Source organism: Drosophila suzukii, unplaced genomic scaffold (genome assembly GCF_043229965.1).
Source record: "Drosophila suzukii unplaced genomic scaffold, CBGP_Dsuzu_IsoJpt1.0 scf_12, whole genome shotgun sequence".
NCBI classification, from domain to species: domain Eukaryota; kingdom Metazoa; phylum Arthropoda; class Insecta; order Diptera; family Drosophilidae; genus Drosophila; species Drosophila suzukii.
Genome location: NW_027255899.1, coordinates 1,555,546 through 1,574,466, shown reverse-complemented (window position 1 = coordinate 1,574,466; position 18,921 = coordinate 1,555,546). Strand labels below are relative to the sequence as shown.

At 41.0% G+C, this 18,921-nt stretch overlaps 2 protein-coding genes across 2 annotated transcripts; one reads left to right on the top strand and one right to left on the bottom strand.

The window, feature by feature from the left end:
* Positions 1-4,875: 4,875 nt before the first annotated feature.
* Positions 4,876-7,514, top strand: LOC139354662 (uncharacterized). The gene is made up of 2 exons (XM_070998907.1): positions 4,876-6,886; positions 7,162-7,514. Exons 1-2 carry the CDS (start codon positions 4,876-4,878, stop codon positions 7,512-7,514), a joined length of 2,364 nt encoding a protein of 787 aa, XP_070855008.1.
* Positions 7,515-9,994: 2,480 nt separating this feature from the next.
* LOC139354661 (uncharacterized) lies at positions 9,995-11,218 on the bottom strand. The gene is made up of 2 exons (XM_070998906.1): positions 11,103-11,218; positions 9,995-10,556 (listed from the first exon to the last, which is right to left on the bottom strand). Exons 1-2 carry the CDS (start codon positions 11,216-11,218, stop codon positions 9,995-9,997), a joined length of 678 nt encoding a protein of 225 aa, XP_070855007.1.
* Positions 11,219-18,921: the final 7,703 nt, after the last annotated feature.

Genomic DNA, 18,921 nt, shown 5'->3' with positions numbered 1-18,921 from the left:
TTGGGGCTTTATTAAATATAAATCACGCTTGTTTTTAACTACAGATTGGTTTAAATTGAATATGCATCATATTAGTATGGCTTAAATACTATATCTAAATCAAAAATAAAGTACAGTTCTTTTAACGGGGATTAAATTTAATTTAAATAAAATTTGTATTTATATTAAAGCTCATCCCAGTCTGATTTAAATATGAGAATTATTTAATCCAAATAAAAATATGCTGAGTTTGAGGGCGGGCTATAATTATTTTAACTATAAAAACCATTCAAATGAAATATTCTATTTACTGGAACTAAATATGAAAATATTTAAAATAAATAAAAAAATGTAATACTTTATACTACGGAACATATTTAATTTAATTATTTTGTACGATTTTAACATATTTGATCGAAATTAAAAAATGGTTGGATTTACTACAAGATTATTCAAAAAATAATTAACTATTTACCGTTTTCGTTTTTACGATTTTCATGTTAGGATCTAAACCGCTGGGAAAAATAGTTGAAACGTTGGCGAAATAGTGACATTTACTATGTTTTTTCTACCAGTGTAATAAAATTCAGGCAAAAATTTTTTCTAGCATGCAAATTGTGGGCGCCACAGGTTTAGGCGGTTTGATGAAAACAATACATTTCAGTTAAAACTTTTATTCTAGCACAAAAACTGTAGGAGCCACAGCTTTGGGCGGTTTGTGGGCTTAAGAGTGAGCGTGGCAACCTTCTGAAACAAACTTTCGCTGCGTAAGAAGCTCAGGAGTCTGCATGCCAGCTCTTATAGTTTGCTAGATCTCAGCGTTCATCCGGACGGACGGACAGCCGGACATGGATAGATCGACTAGGCTAGTGATCCTGATCAATAACATACATATATACTTTATGAGGTCGGAAACGCTTCCTTCTACCTGTTACATACTTTCCGACGAATCTAGTATACCCTTTTACTCCACGAGTAACGGGTATAAAACTGTATGTAAAATTTACTTTATGTATATATTTATACCCTTGCAGAGCGTAATATGATTTCAGTCAGAAGTTTGCATCGCAGTGAAGGAAATGTTTCCGACCCTATAAAGTATATATATTCTTGGTCAGCATCAAAAGAAGAGTCGATCTAGCCATGTCCGTCCGATTCAACGCAAACTAGTCTCTCAGTTTTAAAGCTATTGGGGTGAAACTTTTCCAAAAGTCTTATTTCTTTCGCAGGTAGAACATAAGTCGGAATAATCGAAAAAAAAACTAAAAAAAATTTAATCATTGGTGTTTCTTAACATATAGCCACCTACGCTTGGAAATAACATTAAAAAAAAATCATAGCTTCAGTGTTTTTATACCATTGCAGAGGGTATATTGATTTCAGTCAGAAGTTTGGAACGCAGTGAAGGAGACGTTTCCGACCCCAAAAAGTATATATATTCTTGATCAGGATCACTAGCCGAGTCGATCTGGCCATGTCCGTCTGTCCGTCTATCCGTCTGTCCGGATAAACGCTGAGATCTCAGACATTATAAGAGCTAGGCTATTGAGATTTTGCGTGCAGATTCCTGAGCTTCTTACGCAGCACAAGTTTGTTTCAGCAGAGTGCCACGCCCACTCTAACGCCCACAAGCCGCCCAAAACTGTGGCTCCTACAGTTTTGATGCTAGAATAAAAATTGTAACTGAAATGTATTGTTTTCATCAATACCTATCGATCGACCCAGAAAAGTTTGCCATGTCCACTTTAACGCCCACAAGCCGCCCAAACCTGTGACGCCCACAATTTTCATGCTAGATACAAAATTTTGACTGATATGTATGGGTCTCGTCAATACCTATCGATTGATCCAATTTGAAAAAAATTTGCAACGCCCACTCTAACGCCCATAACGCCGGTAGGTGGCGCATTTTAATATCGCTTTGCTGCTTGCATATCTCTATTTCCCTTTGGTCCCTTTAGCTGAGTAACGGGTATGTGATAGTCGAGGTACTCGACAATAGCGTTCTTCCTTGTTATACCCTTGCAGAGGGTATATTGATTTCAGTCAGAAGTTTGCAACGCAGTCAAGGAGACGTTTCCGACCCCATAAAGTATATATATTCTTGATCAGCATGACTAGACGAGTCGATCTAGCCATGTCCGTCTGTCCGTCTGTCCGTTCGTTTCTACGCAAAATAGTCTCTCAGTTTTAAAGCTATCGGGCTGAAACTTTCCCAAAAGTCTTATATCTTTTGCAGGTAGTATATAAGTCGGAACCAGCCGGATCGGACAACTATATCTTATAGCTCCCGTAGGAATAATAGGAAAAACAAATTTAAAAAAAGTATATCTCTGGTGTTTTTTTAGCATATAACCTCCTAAGCTTGGAAACAACATTTTTTAATTAGTTTTGAATTTCGAATTTAATTTTATCAAAATCGGACGACTATATCATATAGCAGCCATAGGAACGGTCATAAAATTGGTGGAAAAATAATATGAAACAAATTATAGCTTCGGTGTTTTTCAACATATAACCTCCAACGCTTGGAAATAACATTTTTTAGTTAATTCTGAGTTTCGAATTTAATTTTATCAAAATCGGACGACTATATCATATAGCTGCCATAGGAACGATCGTAGAATCGGTGGGAAAATAATATGAAACAAATTATAGCTTCGGTGTTTTTTAACATATAACCTCCTACGCTTGGCAATAACATTTTTTAGTTAATTCTGAGTTTCGAATTTAATTTTATCAAAATCGGACGACTATATCATATAGCTGCCATAGGAACGATCGGAAAATTGGTAGGAAAATAATATGAAACAAATTATAGCTTCGGTGTTTTTTGACATATTATCTTATACTATTGGGAATATCATTTTTTGTGTTTTTAAATTTAATAATAATATAATATAAGCTTCGGCTTGCCGAAGCTAACTTCCTTTCTTGTTTTTCTTATAAAATATACAAATAGGGTAACAATCATTATTACAACTAAGATCAAAGATGTGTGTCCGGAAAGTTGGTGAAATGGTAGTTCTTTTAATTTAAGCTTGTGAATTTAAAAATAATTTAGTAATTTTTTAAGCGGTTTATTTCGCCAGGATGATTAACAATTGGTGAGTCTTATTGGTTCCAAACAATCTTGGGTATTTTGCTAATGTCTCCTATAACTGACAAGGACAACGTTCCCTGATCTTCTGTTGGTATACTGTGGTGTGCAATTAGAATCTTATCATGAACTCTGCAGTGCTATCCGACCTTTTTGTTAAGATCCCTTGTTTTGCCAAACCTACTATTTTTAAGCTAGTGGTGCCGCATTGAATTTTAGCCTTTGTATTATCCTCAACCTTAAAGAGCCAACTACTTTTTCTTTCTAACTCTATCCAATACGACTTGCTCTCGACTGTCACTGTCTGTCCGTCCGGATGAACGCTGAAATCTCGGCAAACTATGGGAGCTAGGCTATTGAGATTTGGCGTGCAGATTCCTGAGCTTCTTACGCAGCGCAAGTTTGTTTCAGCACAGTGCCACGCCCACTCTAACGCCCACAAACCGCAAAAACCTGTGACGCCCACAATTTTCATGCTAGATAAAAAAATTTTAACTGAAATGTATTGGTCTCATCAATACCTATCGATTGTTTAAAAAAAAAAATTTGCCACGCCCACTCTAACGCCCATAACGCTTAAATCTTTATACCGCCGGTAGGTGGCGCATTTTAATCTCGCTTTGCTGCTTGCATATCTCTATTTAGCTGAGTAACGGGTATCTGATAGTCGAGGTACTCGACTATAGCGTTCTTCCTTGTTTAAAATTCTAAAGGGTAGAGAAAATGATTTCATACAAAATTTTAAATAACTTAACTTTTTAATATTCGAAAATTTTTAAAATTTTATTTTTTTAAACTGGACGTGGACAAAAAAAACTTATAGCCGGACAAACGTGGACAAACGATTCCCGTTTCTTCTTCTTTAGCGACTTGCAGAAAGTCTCAGGAAAGCAAGGTGGCAGCGCCGATGCAGGATTTCCAATTGTCGGACTGAGCTTGACGAAGACACCCTCTTCTGGATACGAACCGAGCGAAGCCTTTGTAGAAAAACAGCCCACGCCCACTATAACCCCCACAATCGACCATAACACCGAAGCCCGTCTGGCGCCAAACTTTAAAATATTTTGAAGAAAATTAAATGAGATTGTGCCCTTATTATCAATCCCCATATACATGCCAAAAATTATTAAAATCGGTTTAATCACTGAAAATTTATAACCAAATAATATTCAATTCAATAACATATTGAATAGTTCAATTTAGATGACAACACAAGCAGCAAATCAGCTGTTTCCACTATTACGCCGCTAGGGGCGCCGCTAGTTGGTATAAATCATATATAACTGTAACACGGTTGAGTAAGACAACAGCAGAATTAAAAGCAGAGCGACGGAGCGGCAAGAGAGAACAGAAGCAGAGCAAGGGCAGAAAAAGTCGGAGGAGTTTAAGCGGATTCGGAGAGTGACAGTCAGCCGAGAGAGACGATTTTCAGCAGCAGAGTGACAAAATAAAAACCCAAACGATACTTTAAGAAAAGCCGAAACGCGGAAATTATCCTGCAATTGTCATTGTTAACCATCATACTTAATATAATTATTATAATAAACTTCAAGTGAGAGTATTTCTCATCTTACATTTGGGGCTCGTCTTAACGCAAAAATTGCAAGTGACGCCGTTCCGAGAAGTCTCACCGCCTTCCCGGAAAGTCGCAAAAGAGGAATATGTAGAGCTTGACAGTAACGGGGAATGAGTGTAAGCGAAAAGGAAATAAAGAAGAACCTTCGAAAATACCAATTTCAAAAGGAAAACAGCCGTATTACACAAGGTCAGTGGCTGCAGCAGACAAAATGAATAACATGAGTGAGCCGGCGAAAAGCGTTTGCGAAATAAGTGCAGGAGGAAATCCGAAAGATATTAAAGGAGTGCAAGAACCTTCTGAAATCAGCGGGGAGGAAAGTGGAGCAGCCGGTTTAACTGAAAGCAGCTCTATCGACGAAAATACAAGAACGCTGAAAGACCTGGTTCAGCTGCTTGCTATTAAGATTGGAGCGGATGAGCGAATCAACAGTTGCTCGATTACGGCTAAAAGCTTTGCGAAGATCATTCCAGAGTTTGACGGAGAGTGTATACCGGTAAAGAATTGGTTTGACAATTTTGAGCTGAATGCTGCGGCCTACGGTCTAAACATAAAACAGATGTATGTGCAGGCTCGTGCCAAAATGACGAACACCGCAAAGTTGTTTTTGGAATCTACGTACGTACACGAATACTCAGAGATGCGTATGCTGCTGGATACTGAGTTCAGCCGACAATATGTGTGCAGCGCGGATGTGCATGAGCAGCTCCGCGATCGCAAGAAACGGAAGCAGGAGTCTTTTCACGAATACCTATTGCAGATGAAAAAGATTGCTTCACTTGGCAACATTGATGCACGCTCGGTTATCCGCTATGTTGTGGACGGCCTAAACATGGGGAGCGATTTCAGATACTCTCTCTACAGTTGCAAGTCCTACAAAGAGCTACAGGAGCAGTATGAGGAGTTCGACCGCGTGGTCGACAAGCCGTACAAGCAGAACGACGGAAAGTGGGCGTCGAACCAGAGGAAGCAGCCCGATTTCAACGACAGGAAGAGTCACTGCTTCAATTGTGGGTCAGTAGATCATCTCCGCAAGGATTGCAAGTCTGCCGTGAAATGCTTCAGTTGCAACAATGAGGGGCACATGTCAAGAGATTGCCCTGTGTCAGTTGCTGGAGTCCAAGTCGTACGCAGTGCAAGTCGTATAAAAATGGTTAGCATCAATCACGTGGAATTGGAGTGTCTTGTAGATACGGGAGCCGATGTATCTATTCTGCGCATGTACATCTTCAACAAAATACTAAATGTTATTTTGGAGAGATGTGCGTCCAAGCTTCGTGGGCTGGGAAATAAGATTACGTGCCCAGTTGGCAACTTTTTGGCTGAGGTTGCAGTAGACCAGGAAATAACGCCACAAAAGTTCGTCGTAGTTGAGGATGAGGACATCGAGTATGACGCGCCGCTTGGATTCGATTTCGTCTCGAAGTTTGACTTTTCGCTGTCGGCCGACGGATACAAGTTTTCTTCTCCGCTGGGGGAGAAAGCTTGTAAGGAACCAAACCAGATGAGTATTTATAACATAATTAATACAGATGATGAAATAGATGTTCCTTCGCAGTATGCTAAGGAGGTGTCTCAGCTGATCATGAACTACAAGGCGACGGATTCGGTAGCAGAAGTCCCAGTCAAGCTGCGAATCGTCCCGGATGGGGAAGTCGTCCCACTTCGTCAATCCCCAAGTAGATTTGCGATTGCCGAAGAGAAGGATGTCCTAAAGCAGATCGACGAATGGTTAGCTGCTGGAATCATTCGCCCATCTACATCTAACTTTGCCAGTCGTCTTGTACTGGTAAGCAAAAAGGATGGCACACGGCGTATTTGCGTTGATTTTCGCAAGCTGAACTCAATGGTGTTGAGAGACTGCTTTCCTGTTCCGGGTATCGACGACGTTCTGAAAAAGCTGCAAAAAGTGAGGTTTTTTACTACCATGGACTTGGAGAATGGTTTCTTCCACGTGGCTATTGAGGAGGATAGCAAGAAATTTAAAGCATTCATCACTAAATACGGATTGTACGAATTCAATAGAACCCCGTTGGGATTTCGGAACTCGCCAGCAGTTTTTATTCGCTACGTAAATTATATATTCCAAGAGCTGATGAACAGGGATGTACTAGACTTGTACATGGAAGACATAATAATTCACGCCGAAACTGCAGAGCAATGTTTGGAGAAGATGAAACTGGTATTTAACACAGCTGGAGCGTTTGGCCTGAAGATAAAGTGGCGAAAATGTAAGTTTTTGCAGAAGAAGATTTATTTTTTAGGCCACAACATTGAGGACGGAAACGTATGGCCAGGGCAAGAAAAGACAGCTGCGGTCAGCAAATTTTCGGTGCCGAAAAACGTCAGAGCGTTTTAAGCGTTTTTAGGGCTGACTGGATTTTTCAGAAAAAACCCGTTTTAAAGTTGTATATCAGAGGGGCAAAAACAGAATTACACACGGGTGCATCAAAAGATGGATTTGCACCGGTCTTAATGCAGTGGTTCGACTGCAGACTCCATCCAGTACAATATTGGAGCAAGAAGTCATTAGAAAATGAGTCCCGCCAGCACAGTTATATCCTTGAAGCGAAGGCCGTTTATCTAGCTGTAAAGATATTTAGACATTACCTGCTGGGATCGCCATTTAAGCTGGTACCGGATTGCTCTGCATTTAAGCAAACCCTACAGAAGGCGGATATGCCAAGAGCAGTCACGCAATGGTTTGATTTGGAGCTTGCAGTGGAACATCGTCCTGGAGAACGGTTGAAGCATGTTGACTGTCTCAGTCGCTATCCCGACCGTGTGATGCTCGTATACTCGGAGATCACAGCTCGGATCAAAGCCGCACAAGGAAATTCTGACCAGCTGTCCATATGAGGGCTACAAGATGAAAGCTGGACTTGTTTATAAGGAGGTGAAAGGCAACGACCTCCTCGTGATCCCGAAAGCGATGGAAAAAGAAGTTATTGTCGACGCCCACAGTGCAGGTCATTTTGCATTACAGAAAACTGTTCACGCTGTTCAACAATTGTATTGGATTCCTCACTTAGAACAGAAGGTTCAGCAGGTGGTGAACAACTGTGTGAGATGCATAATTTTCAACAAAAAACTTGGCAAGAAAGAAGGATTCTTAAGCTGTATTGATAAAGGTGATCAACCCCTTCACACGCTGCATGTTGATCATCTAGGCCCCATGGAAAACAGCATAAGTACATATTTGCGATGGTGGATTCATTTACAAAATTTATTTGGCTGTCCCCAACGAAAACTACAAGCTGCGAGGAAACGTTGAAGAAGTTAAGGAAAACTACAAGCTGCGAGGAAACGTTGAAGAAGTTAAGGATTTGGTCGGAAATTTTTGGCAACCCTGTGCGGATAGTTTCGGACAGAGGCTCCGCTTTCACGCCGAACTCGTTTGCAGAACATATGAAGGAAAACGGAATCGAGCACGTTTGGAGCACAACCGGAGTTCCCCGTGGAAAATTGAAAATGTAAATCGCACAGTTTTATCCATTATTTCAAAGATTTCGGCAGATGAACCAGCCAAGTGGTTTAAAGCAGTTCCGGAGGTCCAAAGAGCGGTTAATTCCCACGTACATGCGTCAACTAAAAAGTCACCATTTGAGCTGCTTTTTGGCGTGAAGATGAACAATAAACCAATGGATCGTATTCTACAGCTTTTGGAGGAGGAGATGTACCTAAATTTTGACGAACAACGGCAGCAACTGAGAAAAGTAGCAAAGATTGAGATTCAACGCGCACAGGAATCATATAAAAAGAACTTTGACCTAAAGCGTTTGTTGCAGGAAAGAAGTTGGCGGGAGAATATATGGAACCGTACGAAGTTTCAAGTGTCAAGAGGAATGGCAGATACGAGGTTCGGAAGGCAGCAGATTTTGAAGGCCCATCTAACACGTTCACCCGTTGTGATTATATGAAGCTGTGGCGATATGTCCAGGACAATGCGGATGATTGGTCATCTGGGACAGATGATTAGTCTGGAATGGCCGAATGTAAGACGGTTGAGTAAGACAACAGCAGAATTAAAAGCAGAGCGATGGAGCGACAAGAGAGAACAGAAGCAGAGCAACAGCAGAATTAAAAGCAGAGCGACGGAGCGACAAGAGAGGAGAGAAGCAGAGTATGACGACGATTTTCAGCAGCAGAGTGACAAAATAAAAACCCGAACGATACTTTAAGAAAAGCCTAAACGCGGAAATTATCCTGCAATTATCATTGTTAACCATTATACTTAATATATATTATTATAATAAACGTCAAGTGAGAGTTTTTTTCATCTTACATAAATGGCGCTAAAGGTGTGCTAAAAACAAGATTTGCTGCAAGCATTTATCCATCCCTCTCTCACTCCTTTTAGCTGAGTAATGGGCATCTAAAAGGCGATGCCAGGAAAGGCCCGGAGTAGTCCATTCCTGTAAACTTCCCGTCATCTGGACTTGCAATCTCTTCTTGTGGATAACGCAGCCCTTGCAAAAGTTAACAGCTGCCTTCACCAAGTTCTTAATTCACGGGACACTATATCTGGACCGGGTGAGACGTACGCGAGGACACGCAATGCGCGATCTAACTTGGAAAAGCGATCTAGGATATCTTCTGTCGGCATAGATACCACGTGGGGTTGAACTGCACGCCTTTTTATTTCGGTCTTCGGAGTGTCGGAGCCCTGGCTAGGCCATTGATTGCGTGGCCATTGCGAACAAGCTATTGCCACCAAAGCGGCTTATCGACCAGCACTTGAAGGGGTACTCCTCGACTCGCCAAATCAGCTGGACTATGGCTGCCTCTGTCGACTCTCTGATCTTCGTCACTCTGGTGGCCACGAACGTTGTCCAATGACAATCTGGCTTGGCTAACCGTGCCAGCACAATCGTGGAATCGGTCCATCAATGGAGTTTTGAGGTTAGCCTCGGCATACAAGGAAGGATGGCTTCGGCCATTTTCGACAGCAATAGAGCTCAACACAGCTCAAGCCTAGGAAGTGTCACCGTTTCGACTGGCGTAATACCCGTCTTGGCCGTGAGTACGCTTTATGCGAGGCGTCCGTGAATCCGTAATGCTCTACGCGGAACTCTGAACGAAGGAAACCCTTCTTTTAATTCGGAACTGATGTAGGACCGGATAGCTCTTGATAAAGCTGCTCCACCTTTGCAAAATTTCAGTTGGAAGTTAATCGTCCCAACCTAGATCCTAAAGCCAAATCTCTTGCACAAAGATTTTGGCAAGCACTGGGTCAAACAGATTTGCAATTTGGAAAAGGACCTGGGGATTCGTGGGGGAGGTCTCACTTGCTAAATCTGGTGGGACGTTGAAAAATTCATCGGACGTCCCTTTCCAATCTACTCAGAAAGTTTTGGCAGTACTTTCACTTTCGCTCTCGAGGTCCTATTTCTTAACGGAAAGCCCGCGAAATCTAGGGCACTTTTAAGCTCGCGAACAATGAGTTGAGTATCCTCTGCGGATTCAGCTGCCGAAAGGACATCGTCTACATACATGTGGTTGCGAATGCCGTTGCTCGCTCTTGGATGGCTGAGCTGCACGTCAGTCGCCAGCTGTTGCAAAACTCGAATCGTCAGGAATGGCGCGCTATTGACTTCAAAAGTTACCGTCTGTAATTGATAATCTCGAATGTACTCCTCGCTATTGCGGAATAAGATGCGTTGGAAAGGGATATGCTTCGAATTTACCCAGATTTGTCGATGCATCTTCTCGATATCGGCACTGTAGGCGTATCGGAAATATCGCCACTGGGTGGTTAGATCGGACTGTAAGACTGGGCCAGCATGAAGGATATCATTTAAGTTGACCCGATTCTTTGAAGGGCTATAGACATTGAATAACACACGCAGCTTGGTGGTCGTACTTTCCGGCTTCAGCACGGCAGGATGCGGAAGGTAGTAACTGGCGAATCAATGGTAAAGGGGACATGTGGTTGAGATCGAGATACCCTTGCATCACGGAGTCATAGTTAGTTATCAGCTGACTGTCGTTGCTCGGTTCTTAGGAATTGCGACAACGCGACGGATCTGGAGTATCCTAGGGCGGATTTCACGTTTTCAGGATAACAAAACGGAAGGTTTACTATATACTTGCCGCTGTCGCCTCTGGTGGCACCTTGGATCTGCTAGCGGCATTTCGGGAATCGGACAGGTTGGGAGGTTTCCAGCTAATTTCAGAAGAACATAGGCAGTCGTGTTTACCTGCAAGCTAGGCCTGTTCGGAGAACGAATGGTAAACTGACCAAGCTTTTAGGATTCAGCTGATACTTTCTGGTTTAAGCCTGATACTTGGGCTTGGATAACTTGGCGAGGCAACTTAATTAGTTTGAAAAGCCGCTCAATGATAAAGGTTGTCTCAGATCGTGAATCTATCAGGGCACAAGCTTAAAAATTCGAGCCCAGGTGACAGATGTCAATTATGGCGGTACCCAGCAAGACAAATCTATACCCCGTGGCAATGTAATTATAGACTTTGGAATTCGGGGACATGGTAGAGGCGGAAACGGGTTTGGTCTTTATCTGGATGTTGGAGTAGGATTTGGAGACGCTGGGGAGGAGTTGCATCGGTGTAGTAGGGTGTGATGGCGGCCGCGGCACGTAAAGCAACTATGAGTGCTTTTGCAATAACGCAGATGATGCCCTCGTGCAAAGCAGTTCAGACACAGCTTCTTTCTTTTTATATATGCCAACAGCTCGTCGATCGTCATCTGGAGAAATACACATGTGCAGGCAGATTGGGTTTCTTCTTGCATAAGTCACATCCTTTGGGTTTGGGTGCTACCCTTGAAGCTGCATAGGAGGCGGAGGCTTTAGGCTAGGATTGACTCGAACCTGACGAGCGTACGTCATCTATTACTTGTAAGGTCCGGAGATGCTCCATAAGGAATGCGTTCAGCTCCTGCCACGTCAGAATCTCGGCTTTGTTATGCCCGTTTTCTGGGGCGACGACCACTTATTGCTTAGTTTGAGTGTGTGCGGATCCACGGAGATACCTAGGATTACTGCAGGTGGAATAGACAAGTTGGTGTTATTACTTCCAATGCACATGAAAACAAATGTGGAACTGTTTCGATTCAGAATATATTGTTCATGCACTAAGAGCAGTACAAACAAGTCGACCAAACGACACCAAGCACGTGCTTGTTACGCGCGGGCCCATTTTTATTTCTGGCAAATACGGTTCGCGAGGAAGTTACATAGAACAAATAAACCCATGACAAAACATAGATCAACAAGACTAAAGCAAATGAGCTAAGATTCTAGTTTTTAATACAGGAATAGAAGTTAAAGAACAAATTAAATGATATAGGTTGTTATAATTATTAGAAAGAACGCGAAAGAGATCGTGCTGACTAAAATTATATGGACATCGTGCCAAGTTGATAGGATAGTAGTTTCGCATTAGTCTAACAGGAACATTGAAAGTTAGGCGGCTTACCAAATCTACAGAATCAATGTCGCCTCTGATAAGATTATTCATAAAAATAGTACCAAGCATAGTTCTACGGTTTACTAGACTAGGCAAATTAATTAAAAGCAATCAATTCGAGTAAGAAGGCAACCTGACGTTCTAATCCCAGTTCAAACCACGTAAGGCAAAAAGAAGAAATTGTTTCTGTACGGACTCTATTACGGTCAATGTGCACTTGATACTGAGGACTCCAAACGGAAGAACAGTTTTCTAAATTAGGACGGACAAGGGAGGTAAATAATAATTTGGTACTGTATGGATCATCAAATTCTTTAGACCAACGCTTTATAAACCCAAGAACACTCATAGCTTTATTTACAGTAGAGGTTATGTGCCAGTCAAATTTAAGTTTAGGATCTAGGAGAACACCTAAATTGATTACTGAGTATATTCGGTCCAGGGACATGTTCTGAAGAGAGTAACTCATGAACGTTGGCGTAACCCTATAAAAAAGTCATAACGTTGCATTTAAGATAGTTTAAATTCAAAAGGTTGTACTGACACCATTCCTGTAATCTATTAATATCTGACTGCAAGCAGAAACCAGACTCAATATTATTATATGATAAAAAAAGCTTAAGATCATCAGCATACATTAATACACGAGAGTGAGTTATGATAGAGGGAAGATCATTTATAAACAGAGTAAACAGCAAAGGGCCTAAATGACTGCCCTGAGGCACTCCAGATGTCACGTTGATCATCTTGGAAACGGCGTTTTTGAATAAAACCCTCTGAGATCTACCATTGAAATAACTTGAAATCCAAATTAACAGATTATTCGGAAACCCGAGCTGATCTAATTTGAATAACGTCTGTCTGCAATTTTTTGTTAAGTCCATCTACTACAAAAGATGTCACTTCGAGCAGGTTAGTGGTGGTCGATCTTCGCTCAACAAAACCATGTTGACACGGAGATATCAAAGAGGAGCACACATGTTGGAATTGCAGACAATTTGGAGATTCCTCTATAGTTCTGAACATTAACCATCGCACCCTTTTTGTGGAGTGGAATAATAAAAGAATCTTCCCAGATAGTAGGAAAAACAGATGATGAGATAGACAAATGAAAAAGTTTAAGAATGGGCTTACAAATAGTTCGGGCACAAAACTTAAGCACACACCCAAGGAGTCCAACTGGCCCCGGAGAATAGGTTGGTGTTATAGTTTCTTAATCACTTAAGAGAGAACTTTCGGTGATTACAGGAGAAAAAATACAATTTGCCCTGTTTAAGTGATTAGAATAGCTAGTATTAGACCAAGAAACAGAACTATAAGTAGATTGAATGAATTCAGCAAATAAATCTGCAATTTTGGGATCCGTAGATGCCTCAATAGAGTTTAATCGTACTGATGGTGGCAATGCTGAAGACTTTCGCAAAGCATTGCCATAAATATAAAACTGCCTCGGATCCTTTGAAAATTCAAATTTACATCGGTTAAAATACATGGAATATTAATGACTGTTAAGTACATTAAAATTAGTACAAGCCACCACAAATCTTGAAAAATCCGACTTTTTGTACTATTTATAGAAGTTTGTTTTTAGGTTTCTAATTCTTTGCAACTCATTGGTAAACCAAGGAGGCCTGTCTAGCTTAGGTGGAAAACTATCAGGAACATATTCACAGAAAAAAGAGTTTAGGACACTATAAAATAGTTCCGTAGCACTTTCAATATCCAAGCAATTATATAAATTTGTCCAGTTATATTGTAAAATCATGTTGTTGAGTTTATTAAAGTCGCATTTTCGAAAGCATTTACTTTTAGTTGGAGAAAGTAAAGAGGGTATCAACACAGGGAAGACAAATTGTTAGTTCCAATGTGGGATGATACCGGTCTTCTGGCACAACTAGTGGGTCAATTCTAGATACCGTGACTTTAGACGGATCTAAAACAAATACAAGATCTAATTGTCTGTTAAGTTAATTAAGTATAAAGCTTACTTGCTGTAATGATAATTCTAACAGACCGTCAACGAAGTCATAGTCAGATAAAGGGGTAGAGACAAGTTAGTCAGTGGAAGGGGACCAAGAAATGTTACGGAGATTGAAATCACCCAAAACAAGCAAAAGATCCATTTCGGAAATTTTGGTTAAAAATTGTTAAGTCGGACCCAGGTGGAATATAAAAACCAGTTACATAAATAGAAAAAGATTTCAAAGAAACTTTAACACCAACGAATTCGATGTCATTGGGATAGAGGCAGGCGCCACCCTGTCCTCGAATTTTACGTAGCACGTCCCGGTTCTAAAATAACTCGTAGGTTAACATATATCCAATCTATTATTCAATATATAACTGCTGGCTGTATGGCGTTACATATAGTCGTTAGACAAAGAAGTAAGGGAACCGCTTTAAAAATAATCGTAGCAGAAGGTGGCTAATGCTGTACTGGATAAGCGTGGGCGAAGCAAGTGCTCGCGTACCCGACAAGTGCGCTTAAAGCTTATGTTGAACGGTACAATTCCAGCCACTCATCTGCTGATTGGAACATTATAGTGGGCTCATTGGATCTGTCTATTGTAACAGATTTCGGCGGCGACAAAGAAAGTATATTCTCTCCGATGTTAAAGTAGAGGTAACGGCAATCAGCACCCCACCCCCTACAACATTTTTGGACAGAACTTCAGAGTCTGATATCTGCAGCTTCAGCCAAGACTCAGTAAAGGCCAGAATGTCATCAGAAAAGGCAGAGGAGTCAGCATAAAACTTAGGTAGCTTCATATTAAGTCCCCTTACATTTTGATAGCCCAAAAATAAACTGCTCAATTTTTTTTTGCGCAGCTACTATCGTGGAAGGCTTATTATTAAGTTTTTCGCCTGTTTGGAACAAATTCTTTAAGGACCAATTCATCATTAAAGCCTCACATCGACGAAAACCGCGAGCTAACCATAGGAGTGAGCGAGAGGCAAACAGGCGGCTAAAGCTTTTCGTCGGCTCTGTTTCTCAGCGCGGTACTCAAATGAGCTAAGGAAATACCAGTAAAATTAAAGATTTCGCGAGTGATGAACGCCGTTAGCCGCGGCCCAAAGAATAAGAAATTTAATCTTTGGCGGTGTTCATACAAAGGCGATGTGGAAACTAAAAAGTAAAAATGGAAGGAAAACCCCAAAATCGGATGCAGGAGATCAGTGCAGATGAAATAGGACGCCAAATCCTAGCTAATGCCCTGTATTGAGGGATTTCACCGACATGAAGCAATTCCACAAAAGGGGAAAATTCGCAGACTAGTTGAAGTGCTGGAGGACATCCACTAGAGAATCCCAGAGGGAAGGAACATGCCGAGTGGGACTTCGATCTCTACATGGACATCCTGCCGGGCGCGTCCTCGCAAAGAAAGTAAGATCTGGCCAAAAGCATTTGGTTGCGTTGCATTAATAGGAGTATCTTTTTAGCAGAACCACCAGTAATACGATCTCCGACGACTTCTCCATTAGGACTCCGGACACCACCACCACCAGCTAATTGGCAGCTTAAGCGGAGCTGGAAGACCCGCTAGCTTCTATAGGGAGGAGGCAAATAGGGCGCCCGCCAAGGAACAGTTGGAAAAGCCATTGCCAGCCACTGCCAGGATGCTGGGTGACTTTGTGCAGCATCAGCGGATTAACCCCGTTCTCGCACTTCCTCAAGATCCAATAAGCCTATTGGGACTCGGAGCTGTACTGCGGTGGAGCGGGAAAGATGGCGAAGAATCCGTTGGACGAGAAGGAAGCTTTAAACTACTAATTTACATAAATGAAAACATTCGTTGAACATTCCATTTATTTTTATTTAAGTTTCTTTGTGTACCAGCAGATTCCTCCTTTTTAAATTTTTCCAATTGATTTGTTTTCCGTTTGGCAACAAACCCAGCTGCTTGACAGTAAGACCATGCTACATGCATTTCGGGTGAACTTTGAAAACTTCGGCCACACTACCAAGAATAATATTTTCGACTAGTACAACTCATAGCCGATCTGAGTACTAGACTTAAGCCAAAAACTTTTAGAATTTAGTACATTAAATACTTGAAGAGGAGCAGATATTTTAAATTCTTATATTTATGACGAGAAGAAAGGAATTCTGGACCACTTCTGGAACGGTGGAACGAGGTATCACAAGGAAAATTATATATGTGGCACTTGGTCGTGGACCGGAACAACAGGACTTGGAGCACGGAACGACCTTAAATTAGTTTGCGGAATAATACTCAATAGGGGCGGTGCGAAAGGTATTTACATATCGCCCGTGAAAAAACAGTATCCTTTATTTGTATTGTGGGAAGCAAAAATACGACATACTAAAAAAGTGCTTACTAATTTGGTGGATGATATTTAATTTTTACTACAATCCGGAATTGTGGACAACAAGAAAACAAACCAAAGCATTTGTTGTCAGAAATAGAGACAATGACACAAAAAGGGTTTTCGCGTTGGAATACAATTATTTTATATTTACTGGGATGGCCGACCGAGAACTTTAATTTGTGGGAATGCAATACTGGGGATATAAAAAATATGTATTTTGTTTGTATGTATTTATACCCGTTACTCATAGAGTAAAACGGTATACTAGATTCTTCGGAAAGTATGTGAGGGAAAGAAGCGTTTCCGACCCCATAAAATATATATAAGGTGAGTTCCAAAGTAAACAGGACTTTTAAACAAAAGACAGAACAAGTAGTTTTTTCGCAAAATCAATTTATTTTATTCAAAATAGTCTCCTTCTGCCTTAATACAGCGTTTTGCAAGGTCCAAAAGCATGTTGAACGAGTGTTTTAGCTCGTTGCCCGGTATGGCCGCCAGTATGCCGGTGCAAGCCTTTTGAATGGCCTCTACGTCTGCATAACGCTTTCCTTTCATCGGCAAATGCATTTTTCCGAAAAGGTAAAAGTCGCACGGCGCCATATCAGGTGAATACGGGGAGTGGTTGATGGTTAAAATGTGATTTTTGGTCAAACAGTCGGACACAAGCGTCGATCGATGAAACGGCGCATTATCGTGCAACAAACGCCAACTTCCATCTTCGCGATATTCGGGCCGAACACGTCGAATACGGCGCACCAAGCGCTTCAAAACTCCAAGGTAGAATACCGCATTAACGTTTTGGCCGGGTGGAACAAATTCTTTGTGGACAATACCCTTGGAATCATAAAAACAAATCAGCATTGTCTTCACTTTTGACTTCTCCAGGCGCGATTTTTTGGGTTACGGCTCGTCCGACGCCTTCCATTCAGCACTCTGGCGTTTCGTTTCGGGATCATATTGAAAACACACATTTCCTCACCAGTCACAATCTTGTAAAGGAAGTTCTGGTCTTTTTTTCCCTCTTTAATGATGTCCTTCGAATGTTGAATTTTGAGCAATTTTTGGACGTCAGTCAATTTGTGCGGAACAAACCGTGCACACACCTTTTGTAAGCCCAAATGTTCGGTCAAAATGCGATAAATCGATGTTTTGGAGATGTTAAATTCTATTTCCATGAATTTTAATGATGATTTTTTATGAATTCACGCACGGTTTCGATGGAATTTTCGGTGATCCCGGATTTTGGTTGGCCCACATGTTCGTCGTCATTTATGTCCTCACGACCACTTTGAAAACTTTGAAACCACTCGTGCACTCTGCCACGGGATAGGCAATCATCGCCATAAACTTGTTTCATCAATTGAAACGTTTCGGTAAAAGTTTTACCAATTTTAAAACAAAATTTTATGTTGGCTCTTTGTTCCGAAGCTCATTTTCGCACCGATGACAAAAACATACTAACACTTAAAATGCAATAACCTCACTTCCAATAGATGAAATGTCATTAAATTTTTACTGGAAGTCGATAAACGATAGCAGATTCTAACGCACCAGTTGACATATAAATGGCGCCACTAGAGGGCGCTAGATTAAAAAAGTCCTGTTTACTTTGAAACTAACCTTGTATATTGTAACTCCCGATAACTAACCGAGTCGATCCAGCCATGTCCGTCTGCCCGTTTGATCAAGGAAAGTGTAACAGCAACAGTGTTGGGACTTGGCATGCAGGTTCTTGGGTTTTCGGCGCAGCGCAAGTTTGTTTCAGCAGGGTGCCACGCCCACATTAACACTAACAAACGACTATAAAATCACATTTTTAATATTTTGTGCAAATTTAAATTAGAGTTTGTTCTTATTATCAATACTTATCTACATGACAAAAACTATTGAAGTCCGGACATTAAAAAATTGTAACCAAATAATAATCAATATTTTGCAATTCAATCGAGATTCCACGCCATATGCAAGTCAGTAGTTTTCACTAGAAGAAGAAGATAGGTGGCGCTATAGGCAAGGTGTATTAGTGAAAGAAGCAGAGTTGCTTTAGGCACATCTACATTCCTCTCGCACACCTTTAAGCTGAGTAACGGGTATCTAATAGTCGAATATAGCGTTTTCTCTGGTTTGTATGCAATATGGCAGATGTTATATATTTATCAATTATTGCCGGCGGGTAAGTGTTGTGATGAACGTTTTTGTGTGTGCTGCATTAGGAGAAAAAATATGTGCAAATATTTATGCGGCAGCGGGTATACAATGAAAAAACTGGGAATTAATTAATTCTCACTGTATGCTTGGCATATATTTGGCCAATATTCTGATGCTTGGGACTTTAATTTTTTTCTTCGATTTTATTTATGGATCTAAAAATGTTTTATCAATGTATAAACGAGTTAATATGTATGTTTTAAAATTTTACGTACGGCCAAATGCAATTAACATTTGTTGTACACGAAAGAGAGTCGGAAAATATTCTATATGACCGCAAGAGGGCTTGAGTTTTAGA

Coding starts and splice junctions, on each gene's coding strand:
- LOC139354662 (XM_070998907.1), top strand. CDS start 4,876: ATGAGTGAGCCGGCGAAAAGCGTTTGCGAAATAAGTGCAGGAGGAAAT. Junction 6,887..7,161: donor GAAGATAAAGTGGCGAAAAT/GTAAGTTTTTGC, acceptor GACTCCATCCAG/TACAATATTGGAGCAAGAAG.
- LOC139354661 (XM_070998906.1), bottom strand. CDS start 11,218: ATGCAACTCCTCCCCAGCGTCTCCAAATCCTACTCCAACATCCAGATA. Junction 10,557..11,102: donor TATAATTACATTGCCACGGG/GTATAGATTTGT, acceptor TTGATTCGCCAG/TTACTACCTTCCGCATCCTG.